The 13,305-nt window shown below is 37.3% G+C and overlaps 1 protein-coding gene across 2 annotated transcripts in view; it reads right to left on the bottom strand.

The window, feature by feature from the left end:
* The window catches only part of HERC4 (HECT and RLD domain containing E3 ubiquitin protein ligase 4), a gene marked incomplete at both ends in the record, with an annotated part of 32,879 nt that overhangs the window by 18,138 nt on the left and 1,436 nt on the right, over positions 1-13,305 (bottom strand). For both annotated transcript variants that reach the window (XM_082002396.1, XM_082002397.1), the window contains 7 exons: positions 1,230-1,306; positions 1,676-1,836; positions 2,857-2,987; positions 6,426-6,517; positions 8,032-8,253; positions 10,687-10,763; positions 11,525-11,684. In XM_082002396.1, coding sequence (XP_081858522.1) covers positions 1,230-1,306; positions 1,676-1,836; positions 2,857-2,987; positions 6,426-6,517; positions 8,032-8,253; positions 10,687-10,763; positions 11,525-11,684 — 920 coding nt within the window. The remainder of the gene's footprint in view (positions 1-1,229; positions 1,307-1,675; positions 1,837-2,856; positions 2,988-6,425; positions 6,518-8,031; positions 8,254-10,686; positions 10,764-11,524; positions 11,685-13,305) is intronic.

Here is a 13,305-nt window from a genome sequence, read left to right as displayed (position 1 = left end):
TTGGCTGAGACCCCTTAACCAGCAAGGACACAAAAGTCCCAGCAGTACTCACATAACTTTGAAAGAATTCAGTACAAACTACCCAACTGAAGAGTACTAAAAGGGATACTTTTGCAGCAGTGAAGTTCATCTACTGCTAATGCTTTTTGTACAGAACAAACCGCAGTAACTGCATTCATACAGTTTCTAGTTCACCTCAGTTAGTCAGACAGAATCTACTTCAGTAATCATGAAAATGGAACATCAGAAAGTTTTTAAGAAAAGAGTTTTAAAAGAGCAGTTTTGAGCCTGTATTACCAGTAATTTTTCCAGTCTACACCTGCTAAACAAGTTTCTCTCAAATACACCAATAGCTACCACAACTCAATTGGAATTAACAAAAAAAAAACACCACCCTAACAAACTTGTTGATTCTGTACAACCAGAACAGGCTGTGGGAGCAAAGGGTTGCTGCAAGCCTGACCTGTACTCAGTTTTTCTTGACAACAAACATGTTTCCCACTAAACTCTGTTTTCCTTCATGTGCAAATTGGTTTTCACCCCACATACTCAACTCTCGATGCTCCATTAACGCCTATGGTCTAATATCTGCTGGGCTATATTGGAGACAGTCCCATATATGTTCATCTTGTTTCTTCCTCCCAACTTGTCCGCTAATAGCATCTCCTTTCCATCATACTCCTACATTGCCATTTTTACTGTAAAGTCCTTCTAGACTTTTTTCTATACTAGAATTTAAACAAGTTTTAAAAGGACAAGAATTATGTAAGTGTTAAGACTAGCATAAAACTCTTATCACATAACAAACTATGTTACCACCTATAATTTTTAGCAAACAGCTCCATTTGTTTCCTCCTCATTGTGGTATGCTAAAATGGCTACAGAGTGGAAGACAGCAAAGCTGCAGTCAGGAGTTACTGCAGATGACTGGGCAGGGATGAAGAGCTCAATTATTCCATCACCTTTTCCCTTTATGAAAGGAGAAGTGCGTGCATCCATCACTCGGGAAACAAGTTTATGCCAAAAAGCCTCAGGAGCTTACTAACACTCAATAACTGGATCCAAGTCCTCCAATTGCTAAATTGACTTAGCGTCTTGGACTTCCACTTCTCTAACAAACTTTACAATGTAGACATGCACCTTCAATATGCAAATCTTTTAAAATGTATCAGAAAAATGAAAATTTAACTTTGATAGACTTGGGAATGAAAGTGTATTTAATTTGTTACCTGTGGATAAAAGTAGTGTGCAAAACTTTGGTCCCCACCAGAGAAAATTCTCTTTACACAATAACACTCCTCACTGTCTGCAATGGGAATAAAAAACAGGCAACTGTGAAAATGTAAATTTGAGAAATGATTAAGACACTGCAACCAACACTCAATTAGAAAAAGATTCCTTCATTACGTAACGTCGCTGAAGCAGATACAACAGTTAAGACTATCTTTAACTGAGGTAAACACTAACAGCTCTAAGTTTTAGCTCTAGTGTTAACAGAGGACCTAACCCAACAGCATTTCCTACAGCAGAAATGGACTTCAGGGAATAGAGCACAGTGAAGACGAACTGTTTGGAAGAACGTGATTATAGCCCATATTTAGTTTAAATCTCAGGATTTGTAAGACACTATAAAGGAACAGGAATCCAAGAAGTAAATATGCCAGATGTTGCTTACCTGGGGTCATCGGGCATTGAGCACTGTAAGGAAGCCAGTTGCCTTTTACTGTGAAGGGACTTTTCCTGTTACTGGTTGTTCCTGTACCTAATTGCCCGTTACCTCCGAGTCCAAAAGAATAAATTCTTCCAGATGAAGGAACAAACGCAGTAGTGTGCTGCCTAGGGCAAACAAAATTCAGTAACAAAAACCTAAGCATTTGTGCAGGCCAGCCTAAGAATTGTGTCAAACAATACATTAAATGTCCTATAGTATCAAACACTCCACTTCTCTATTGGCGATGCACTGCCATGGCAACACCCCATTTATACTCCAATAGGTAATATTCCATTTTCATGGACAAGTTCATGGAACAGAGATACCAGGTTCTGCTTTGAACCCCTGCTTAGCCACAGTCTGACCTTTAGAGCATTTCTGAATGTCTAGAGATGTCTGAAGCCTCTACCAGGCTGGCTGCATCTCCTTTCCCCTCCCATCCTTCTCAATTCTAGGTGCCCTCTCTCCTATCACGAACCTGGGAAGAATCAGTGTTGAATTTACGTAAACTATTAAAAGCGAATGGGTCCACTCAGTGTCAACCAAACTGCTAGAAAGATAAGGTTACATTCACCCAAGTAACAAAGTGTGCCCATCTCAAAAGATTATGTTGCCTCCCTCCGTTTGTCTTCTTAGAACACAATTCTTTGGACAAGAGCTTTTGCATGAGTGCTGGGAATCTTTCCAATGTCTTGGATGCTATTATAATATATACAATAAAAACCCATTAGGAACTGAAGTTCCTAATACAGTATTACGGGTATTTCACAAAACAAATTATGTTTCCAAATTTTACACTTTCCCTCAGTATTCCTCAGATGCTCATGTACCTCCCCAAGCACACTTGTTCTTTAATAGGAAATAATAAAGTGACAGCAATAAACACCACCTTCACACTGATTATTCACACTTTCAGTTTAGAAAAATTAGAGCCTCTCAAATAGCATAACTTCCTTTAGTTCTTCTACTGAATGTTTTTAAAATCCCAGTAAGGTCTCTAAATACCTTTTGTTAGAGACCATCTTGTCTTCCCTAACCACAGAGGGTAAGAAAAAACCCAACACTTCACATGGCAAAATATATGAAGTTTTATACAAAACAAGTTATTTATAAGATTCACAGCGCTAGCACTGAATAGACCTTACCTGCCACAAGTGATTTGCGTGACAACACTTCCCATAAGTTCAAAAACTTTCCTTGGGTTTATCTCATGGCTGGTAGAGTTATGACCCAACTGACCATAGCCTCCAGCTCCAAATGTAAAAACCCCACCTTCCTAAACAAATAAATTATTTCCATTAAAATTATAGTATATCTCAGAACAAGAAACTTAACAGAAATAGGGGCTTAATAAATCTCCTTGTCTGATCATTTTGGAATTGTGGGGAAAGGAGAGAAAAATATACATGCATGAGAGGGCCCTGAGACACAGAAGGGTCACAAGTTAATTACAGTTATGACAATGTGGCACAGCTGTCAAGTATTACCTTATTTGTGTTAAATCGCATTCTTGTAATTTGCATATTATTATACAATAGTCCTGCCATTAACTTGTGTCATTAATAGATACTAATCCTCATTTTTCCTCTTTTCCAGTTTTCTTGACGAACTACAACAGTATATAAACTCACACTATTAAAAAAGGCGATTTTGGCATTTAAGTTCTGAATATAAATTTTAAAGCAATTACCAAATAGGAAGCTGCCCTCCTCGGGCAGATGATGCAGAGTATGACTGAAATAGTCAGCTTCATTATTTGAAAGTGTAAGAAACCAGAAAATTTCAACATTGTCGTAAGGCAAGTCATTTTTTTAAAAGTGTTTTTGATTAATTCAGTCAAGAAATTAACCAAAAACTTTAATGAAAGAATGTTAAATTAGAAACATTTTCAGAAGTTATACAACTTACCTTACAACAACTCTGAAACTTTCCATTTTCAAATGCTTTGAAATTGTAAAGCTGTTTCTTTCAATCCTACTCTGCATCAGACTGGACCTCTGCTGGAAATCATCATTAAAATGGCAGCGTCCGCTGAGAAAAACCAACAGCCTCATTCACTGAATCAGGATAACAAACAGTGACAGGTTTTTCTGAATTTCAGAAGGACTTGATGAATGCTCGCACATATACACAGTACTGTCTACAAAAAATATAAATCAAGACCCCTCATTCTGCAAGGCCTACCATGCAAGGGAAAAAACGGAGAGCTATACAAATGGGTGACATGAGTAGTTTGTAGAAACATTTACAGTAAATTCAGTATCTTAATCAAGTCCATCGGCTTTAAAGCAAGTTTGAAGTTAACTTCCACACATGCAAAAGGGAAAAACATTTAGAAGGCAAGTTACAGACTGCAGTTTTCTTTAAGTTCTGTATTCTCCTAACCTAGCACAATACATCAGTATCAACTTCAGGATTACAAAGTTGCCACACCATTTTCAGTCAAAGCGAGAGGATATTTTAGGACAAAAAGCAATTGTTTGTGAACAGTCTTTTCCTTTCATTGTAGAAAATGAAGCTTGTATAACAACAGAAGTATGATCACATTTAGGCAGATCATATTCTTAAGAACAACTTTCAACTTGCTGCAGTGTAAAAATTCAAACTAACACATTAAAAAAAGACATACGTTTTCCAAAAGCAAGTAAACAGATTTTTTTCTTCTTCAGAAATAAAACAGTAAAAATAGTTAATTTCAAAATTCTACTGCCTTCTACAACCATATTCTGAATTCAACAGATTCAGACATGAAATACCTATTTAGTCACTTGCCTAAATCTCGATCGGCCAAAATTGTTTTCCACTGCTATCAGTAGTAAGTTCAAAATATTCTGCTTATAAATTGACACATTTTACTGAGAGTGATGAATAAAAGGAAACGTCAAAATATTAATACATACTGATTTATACCTGAATGTTGTAGCCTAATACAACTACCAAAACAACAGAAAGAAAAGTACAGGAGTCAATCATTTAAAGACAGACATGTACGTATTGTTTTACCCACCACAAAACAGAGATACTTATCATCACTTGATGCTTGAAATACACTCACTTTCATGATGACTATTGTAAGAAAGCGCACTAATATTATACATTCTATGCTGCTCCTAAAAGTTTCCAATTCAGTTTAAAAGTTTAAAAATAAGACTCCAAATAATGCATTTAGCAAACAGTTACGTATAATGCAATCTGGCACATTTCAGCTGTCTATTTTAATCAATTCCTATGTCTCCATGTGAACATGCTGCACTAACACACAATACATGGTTTTTATCCAAATCAGCCTTGAAATAAGTTACCAGCTTTTCATAGAACCTCGCACTATAAAAATTCCTAGCAGATTATGTAAATCTTCAATTTCTCCACTGGTTTGGCAATAGTACATAAATAGCTGCTGCACAACAGCAGACAGCAGAGCGTAGTGAGGATGTGAGAGACGCAACTCTGCAGACACCCAGGTCAGTGCAGAAGGAGGGGCAGGAGGTGCTCCCAGCACCGGAGCAGAGATTCCCCTGCAGCCCGGGGTGAAGACCACGGGGAGGCCGGCTGCATCCCTGCAGCCCATGGAGCTACACGGTGGAGCAGATCTCCACGGTGGAACAGATCTCCACCTGCAGCCTGGGGAGGACACCATGCCGGAGCAGGGGGATGTGCCCAAAGGAGGCTGGGATCCTGTGGGAAGCCTGTGCTGGTTCCTGCTCCTGGCAGGACTTGCAGCCCCGTGGAGAGAGGAGGCCACAGTCCTGAAGGACTGCACCCCATCAAAGGGTCCCAGCCTGGTGCAGTTCATGAAGAACTGCAGTCTGTGGGAAGGACCCATGCTAGAGAAGTTCATGAATGACTGCCTCCTGTGGGAGGGACCCCACGCTGGAGCAAGGGAAGAGAGCAAAGAGGAAGGAGCAGCAGAGACAACACGTCATGAACTGACCACTTCCCATTCCCCATCCCCCTGCACTGCTCGGGGGAAGAGAAGCCAGGAGTGAAGTTGAGCCTGGGAAGAAGGGAGGCATGGGCGGGAAGGTGTTTTAAGATTTGGTTTTATCCCTCATTACCCTACTGTGACTTTTGATTGGCAGCAAGTTAAATTAAGTTCCACAAGTAGAGTCTGTTTTGCCCACGACAGTACTTGCCGAATGATCTCCTTGTCCTTATCTCGACCCACAGGCCTTTCGTTATACTTTCTCTCCCCTGTCCAGTTGAGGAGGGGAGTAATAGAGCAGCTTTGGTGGGCACCTGGCCTCCAGCCAGAGTCAACCCACCACAACAACAAACAACAATTCACTAAGAAAACTTTAAACAATCACACACACCAATCCCCCCAGCATTTAATTTACATTCAAAATTAACTTGGTCTGATCAGTGAGAACAGCAATGCTGGATGCATTACAGTCAGAAAACAGCTAATCTCTTTAGGACACACTAATGTAAATTTCAGTATCTGCAGAACTCTAATAACGCAACATGCACTGTCATAAAAAAATGCTGTATTTTGTATGCTCAATTTCACTAAGTCAGACAAAAATTTAAAACTGCTGAAAGATTTCTTGTATTTGGTAAGTTTTTTCAAATATTTAACCATTCTTCCACTGTTTCCTCAAATTCATCCAATAAACTTTGAAGAAATTTTATGCGGAACTTTATTACCTATTCAGGTATCATCTCCTGAAAACACTGGCAACTCAAAGCATAAACATATCTTTAAATATTGTACCTTTGTAAGGGCAGCAGTATGATCTTCTCCACAACATATATGAACAACCTTCTGAGTTCTCAGGGACTTTAGCAGCGTAGGAACATACCTGTCTGAAAGGTTTAATACAGCAGTAGATCGCTCATTTTGAAAGTAAAAATCAGAAAACAAATAGTGGTGCTCCTTTATTGTAATTCAGTTCCAGTCAAACCAGCACTTTAAATTTGTTACCATAATGCAATCACTGTGACTAAGGTTATGTATCTTTGAGACAGAAGCATTATTATAGAAAAACAGAGACTACTGTACTGAAACACTTTGTAGCAAATAGTCTCATTTTCACTAGGCTAGGATCATACATCAATACGTAAATCACGAAATATGGAACAGTTTGTTAGACCTGCCATTGGCCATGAGAAAAGACAACAAAGGACAGTTGTTTTGAGTGTTTATGTGCTTCATGTTTTTAAGTGTTCCTATAAGTTGGTTATCAGTTGGTCATAGTTCAGTATTACTAAACATATAATAGAATGGAACACCGAATGCTTAGGAAGCACAACTAACTTCCCTCCATCTCCAGAACAAATCAACTTTGTCATCCAGTTGCACAAAGGCAATTTTGTTAAATGTTAATGCAAATGTCTTAACATTTGTCAGGTACACTAAGGTGCCTGGAAGAAGCCCTATCAAAGCATAAAAAAGGGATTTTTCTGAGAAGTGATGCTATACAGAAAAACTGGGGTCATACATATTCCAGAGAATTTGTAGAAGCAACTGAAGTCTCCCATGAAAATTTGGTTTCTGAAAAGTACGTGTAATTTTCTTATTACATGATTGTGACCAGATTTAAAGCGTTAATTCAGATAGGTGTTTTAACTACAACCCATTTTTCTTATTTTAAATGATGTTGAGAATAATGAACCAGTGAGAAAATTTGAATTCATGAAACTAGCTATAGATTATTCTACACTAAACTATGTATTTACAGGAACCCGATAGCATATACTCCCACCTTGGAGCCCTGCACGCGGATAGTATGCATGTAACGTAATGCAACTAACAAAAAAACAATTTTTTGTCTAATTGAACCACTTGCTTGAAATCGTTAATGAGTATCAACACCCTAGTAGAGGAAATTTTCACAACGGTTAGCTGAATATTATGAATGATTATCAAAAGTGGCCTGAGAAAGGCAGATACCCATGTGGCAGTAAAACAATAAAGATGCTTTAAATGTGTCTACTAAGGACAACCAAATAGTTCTGACAGATTGCTGGTTTTGTCAAGCAATTTCATCTACCTAAAATTCAGTTCAAACTGTAACTACTGCACAGTATCTTTAACTTTCTGAATGGGATTGAATTAAGTCACAGAAAAAATCTAGAACACAGAAAGAAAAAAGGTCAAGCAGGCTAGAATTTCAACATCACACTGTCAGAATTTTCACTACAAAACAGCTGAGGAAAAAACCTCTGTGTCTGCCTTATGCAATCTCACGTGACATTCCCTCCAACAATATTTAACAAAAGGTTTCTTCTATCTGCTCCTTTTCTAGGAATACTGCTGTCTTTAGATTCACAAACCAAGACTTTCAGCATGAAATTTTACTGAAGTAATGTTTACTTACCATTATCATCATTAAGACCCAGCTGCCCAAATTTGTTGCGTCCCCATCCAAAAATGGCTCCAGAAAGAGTTAGTACAAAACTATGAGCTCCTCCTGCTGCAATCTGTGCAAAAGGGATTCCCAGCAGAGATTTAATCACATGTGGTGAGCTTTGTTTTTTATACTCGTAACCTAGGCCCAGCTGGCCATATTTATTTTGTCCCCAGGAAAACACTTCACTTCCTGTTTAAAGGGGAAAAAAAAAAAAAGGCAAAAAAACCACCAAGAAATACAATCAGTATAGTTTAATTATATAAAGTTTATGTACTGTAAGAAAAGCTAAAAGTTAGACAGCTACTCTTCAAATATTTTTTGAGTTTGAAAATGCATACACATTACTGACTTCTGAAGATAAGCATTCTTGGGTAATTTGCAGACATTCAACTCAAATATTTAATCAGACTGGAAGTATTAATTCACATTTCAAAACCCTCAAAACTGCTCTTAACGTTCCTGTTTCAACAGTGTTAGATAAATTGCGTTTGGTTATTACAAAGGAAGATGCTGTTCCGTTGGGAGTTCCACTACTGCATATATTTTTATGCAGAGATCTTGTTGCAGTTGCATACTGGACAAGCAAAAATTGCCAATTTCCAATCACAAGTCTCATTTAAGCTTCTATACAGTAACATAATTAACTTTCAATTTAAGTGACATATATTTTAAATTTTAAAATATTGTATTAATGATATGATCAATGAAGCATCAGTTTATAATGTCATTTGATGCCTTATAAAGAAAAAAACATTTTAAAGAAACACAGATTAGAGAGCTATTTATGTTAAGATTACCTTATTTACCAAAATAAAATGTTCTATTGAACAACCAATGTTCTGCCAAGGTATTTACTATCCTAAAGATCAACATCTAATCACAAGGATATTTTGCTGATGCAAAATGTTTCAAACAGTAATGTTACCTTCAAACAGTAATGTTACCTATGTCTCTCCTACCTCCATCTTTCCAGTAACAGTTTTATCTAGATGCAAAACAATGAAACCCATCCCTTGGGGTACAGGTGTCTCAGATTTTATGTATTTATTTAAACAAAAACAAACAAAAAACCCAAACCAAAATGAAGCAGACAAAAAAAACCCACCACACCCCAAACCACCACTTTTATACAAAACAATCTTCCTAACACCAAAGAAATCCTATGCCTATCATTTATAATCACATGAATTAATCTTCCTGATCAATATCCCATATATAGATCTAAAAATACTACAAAGTCTCCTCTCAAAATGCCCGATTCAAGTAAGTTCATCCCATTTTCCTCCCTGTGTGGCTCTCTTTTTAAGACCTTGCTACATTGCAAGTATTTCTGCAGGTTCTCTTACAATCAGGAAAAAAAAACACCCCACCAACAAAAAAAACACCCTACATTGCACGTGAAGAACAGAAACACAGAGCTACAAATCCATGAATTCACAATAGGATAGTGATGCTGTACTTGAAGCTTGTAACTATGTGGAACACTGAGTGAATTTGAAATTACAAACTCCTATTATATTCCTGTACCTTTGGCCAATAGAACACTTAACAGCACAATTCTGATATTCCACACATTCTACTGCTGATCTTAACCCAGGCAAAGGGTTATTTGTAAATCTCTGCCTGTCCTGAAAACAAAGGAATCTCACTAGGTTATAATGTTAAAGACACCTGGGAATACAAAATGGCACAGAAAACACTCAATATAAGCCCATGAAAAGTCACATACAGAATCAAGGCACACATAGTCAGTATAAACTATTTAAAGAAAAAAAAAAAAAAACAACAGTCAGCATACAATTAGCACCTCCCTCCCCACAGTTTATTTAGTTTATATTTTAAGCACACATTTTTAAGAAACACTGTCAAACTACAATCTTTCTGAATTTTTGTTTTGAGTTACTAAGTTTCCATTAAACCTGTCCAGCAGCCACTTCTTCCAAATCGAAGTTTTGGCCACAACTCTCCTCTGTCACAATGAAACAAGCAAGCAGGAAATTTAAATTCATATTCATGTCTGGAGAGCTATACTAACTAGACATGCAATACTTTTACACGAGTCAGGCCAACTAAGCATGTTCTCGTAGCCCAAGCAAAATTTTGACGATGGATGCTTAAACCTTTCAAAAGGTGGGTTAAAATGTGACATCACATTTTAACTACAGAAGCACCAACAAAACAGAGGCTTTGCAACAGAAAAACAGACAAGGAAGTCGTTGCCTGCAAGCCTCAGTAACTTGAAGTTACAAGTTAAAACAGAGTAGTGACAGTGGCATGCTAGCAGGATGGAAAAGAAATGGGACTTCAAAAAAAAAAAAAAAAGAGCGCGCGAACCAAAAATGAATTTAAAAAGAAAGATATATGAAAGCAGGACGATAAAAAGCAAAAAAGCATACGAAAAAAAGCACAGAACACCACAACATTTCTTTGTACATTTATTTTTTAAATTCAATCTTCCATCATTAAATTACACTTCCCCTACCAACCTGAAATCCCATCTGTGTTAAGTGGTAGCATGTTTTAAAAAATCGTTTCCTTTTTAAAAAAGGCAAAATAAACGTTGACACCTTTGGAATCACCTGGTAAGAAATTAGATTAACACTTCAGAAGAATTTGGCTTACCTTTTGAGAGTGCTAGCGAGTGATAATAACCACAAGCAACTTGAACAATCTGGATCTCTGATAAGCTTTTAATATTTCTATCAGGGTAAGAAAACAGAGAAAGAATTAAGCTACTGGGTCATGGTATGAAATACAAAGTCACGCCAAAGGTTAATATACAAAAAGTGAATCCTTTTCAGTGAATTATATATGAACCTAGTTTAAATACCCTAACTGTAACTAGCAGCTATTTAGTAGAAGTCTTAAGTCAAAACTGCTTTTTTTCTTCTTTTTCTGATTTCAGTGAACCTATTCATCACAGTAAAAATGTGGACTTCAGCTAGCTGGAATGCTTACAGCTTTCTGAAAACAAGCAAGTGAATCTGACTAGCATTCATTTTTATAACTAGGTGGTGTATTACTTGACCACAGGTTAAAAAATTTTGGGGTGAAAACTGAAGTACGAAGATCAGACAGCAAACATACCTTCTTCAAATGTACTCCCACAGCTGGTTTTGAAAGTTTAACATTCTATTTCTCTTAAATGGCAGTTTTCAATCCCCATTTACATTCTTAAAATACCCATCCTACTTTTCCAACATAACTCTCATTCTTAGTAGACGACTATTAAAAAAAAAAAAAAAAAAAAAAAAGAAAAAACCCAAACCAACGAAACCCGTAACACACTTCTCGCATAAACCGACTTTTTGAGAAGGGAAACTGTCTACAGCATGCAAGTGCCATAGCTAAAATACGCTTTCTAATGTGTGTTTTTAATTATAACAACAGAATAGCTTAACCAAGGTAATTTAAGCGCTTTTTTTTCTAAGTAACTTATTATATACTAATTATTTTTAACCTGGGCACTCTGATGCATTCCTCTGTTCCCGGCAAGCCAAGCTGTCCGTCAGTAGCCAGACCCCATGCATATACCTGACCCTTGTCATTTAATGCAAGAGTGTGGGCTTCTCCACAGGATACAGCTACAATATTTTGGGCATCCAGTGCACCAACATGCTCTAAAAACAAACAAAAAACCCCCAAAAAGTTAGTTGCTTTAAAAAAAAAAACCACCCTACTGAAAAGCTAGTGTTGTTCAAGACAGTTATACTCAATACTACAGTATCAACTGAAATGACACAGAAGTAAGCCCAGAAGTCTGTCAAAACATCCTTTATTTAAAATTATAAGCATGCTATTCTAGGAGAAATAAGTTAAATCTGACACCCCACAGTAACCAAACAAATTTATCTTGAAGCAATATACAGAAGTGCACAAAAACAGCAGCTTGATCATAATGGTTCCTTCTAATCTTGCCATCTGAAAATGAGTGCAGAAACTCAATTAACATTAAGGTCAAATAGATTACTGTCAAATGACTACACGTGTAGACATTATGTAAGAGGAAAACATTCCACCACAGCAAATTAAATTCACCTATTCATTATTAACAAAAAAGCCTGCAAAACAAGGCAGGGCAAATTAAAGACTAAAGCTACTGATTTTGCAACGAGCTACACAATGTCCTCTTTATAATGCAAAACACCGTAGAAACAGATCCTAAAGAGTAATTTTTCTAGATATACAGTGCATGCCTCTGAAAAGCAAACACTAAAATCTCTGTGATTTTTTTTCAGTACTTCATTAATACCTTTAAATACATTTGGAAAAACTCCAAGGAAAATTCCCAAAGTTTGTTTTTGTGCTTATGATTTGTGATCAGAACTCTTAACATGTTCATTTCAGCAACAGTGAAGTTGAGAACTATCATCAGGGCCTGTCATAAAGGCTGGAATTTTCAACAGTCCCCTTAAATGAGAGCCTGCTTGGACATTTTATGCTCGGTTTTCAAACACATAAATTCTACTCCTGCCTAAGAATAGCACACCACTGAAAAAGCCTGCATCTCCTCGTTGTAACATGCACTGTAAACACAGCCCAGCATAGCCCAAATCAATTGCAAAACAGTAGCTAACAGAATCTGCAACATGACAGTCACTCCATTTCCAAAATAAAGTAACACAGGCAGCAGACATAAGTTCTTTTTTTTTTTTAAACAGCTGGTCTGATTATAGAGGTTACCACCCCAATTCAGCCCATTATAGCCTCTGCAGTTCTGCCAGCGGAAGAGGTCATGTAAGCACTCTCCAGTTCAGGCAACAGCATGCAGATTAGCTCAGACTACCTTCACCAGCTGCTAAACTAGCCAGGCTCATTTTGCCTAATACGGATTAAGGAACATTCACACAATCCCTATGCCAAGCAGAGCTCTGTGGGGAGGAAAGAGGCAAGGCACAGCTAAAGAGTGCCACTAGTGACATGGAGGTGGCAAAGACACGCAGTCAGCAACAAAATTATCTTCAATTAGCAGAAATACATTCAAAAGAGAACATCCACCCATCAGTAAAGATACCAAGCCTCTTTAGACTGCACAAGTACAGTTATCCCAATGCACTGACTTCACATTAGAACATTCAGCAGTACTGTCAGTAAGCTCTAGATGAAAGAAAAATTAGGGAGGAGGACATTACAATCCTCACGACTGCTGTGTCTGAGCATGTTAGTTTTTTTTAAAAAAAAAAAAAGGATTTGTAGTAGGTGTTTATCCATTACATAAGAAAGCTCATACAAGGCTGCTTA

This window comes from Phaethon aethereus (assembly GCF_964289735.1).
Source record: "Phaethon aethereus genome assembly, chromosome: 7".
Classification (NCBI taxonomy): Eukaryota; Metazoa; Chordata; class Aves; order Phaethontiformes; family Phaethontidae; genus Phaethon; species Phaethon aethereus.
Note: the sequence above shows the minus strand (reverse complement) of the source record. Positions and strands in the feature narration are given on the sequence as shown.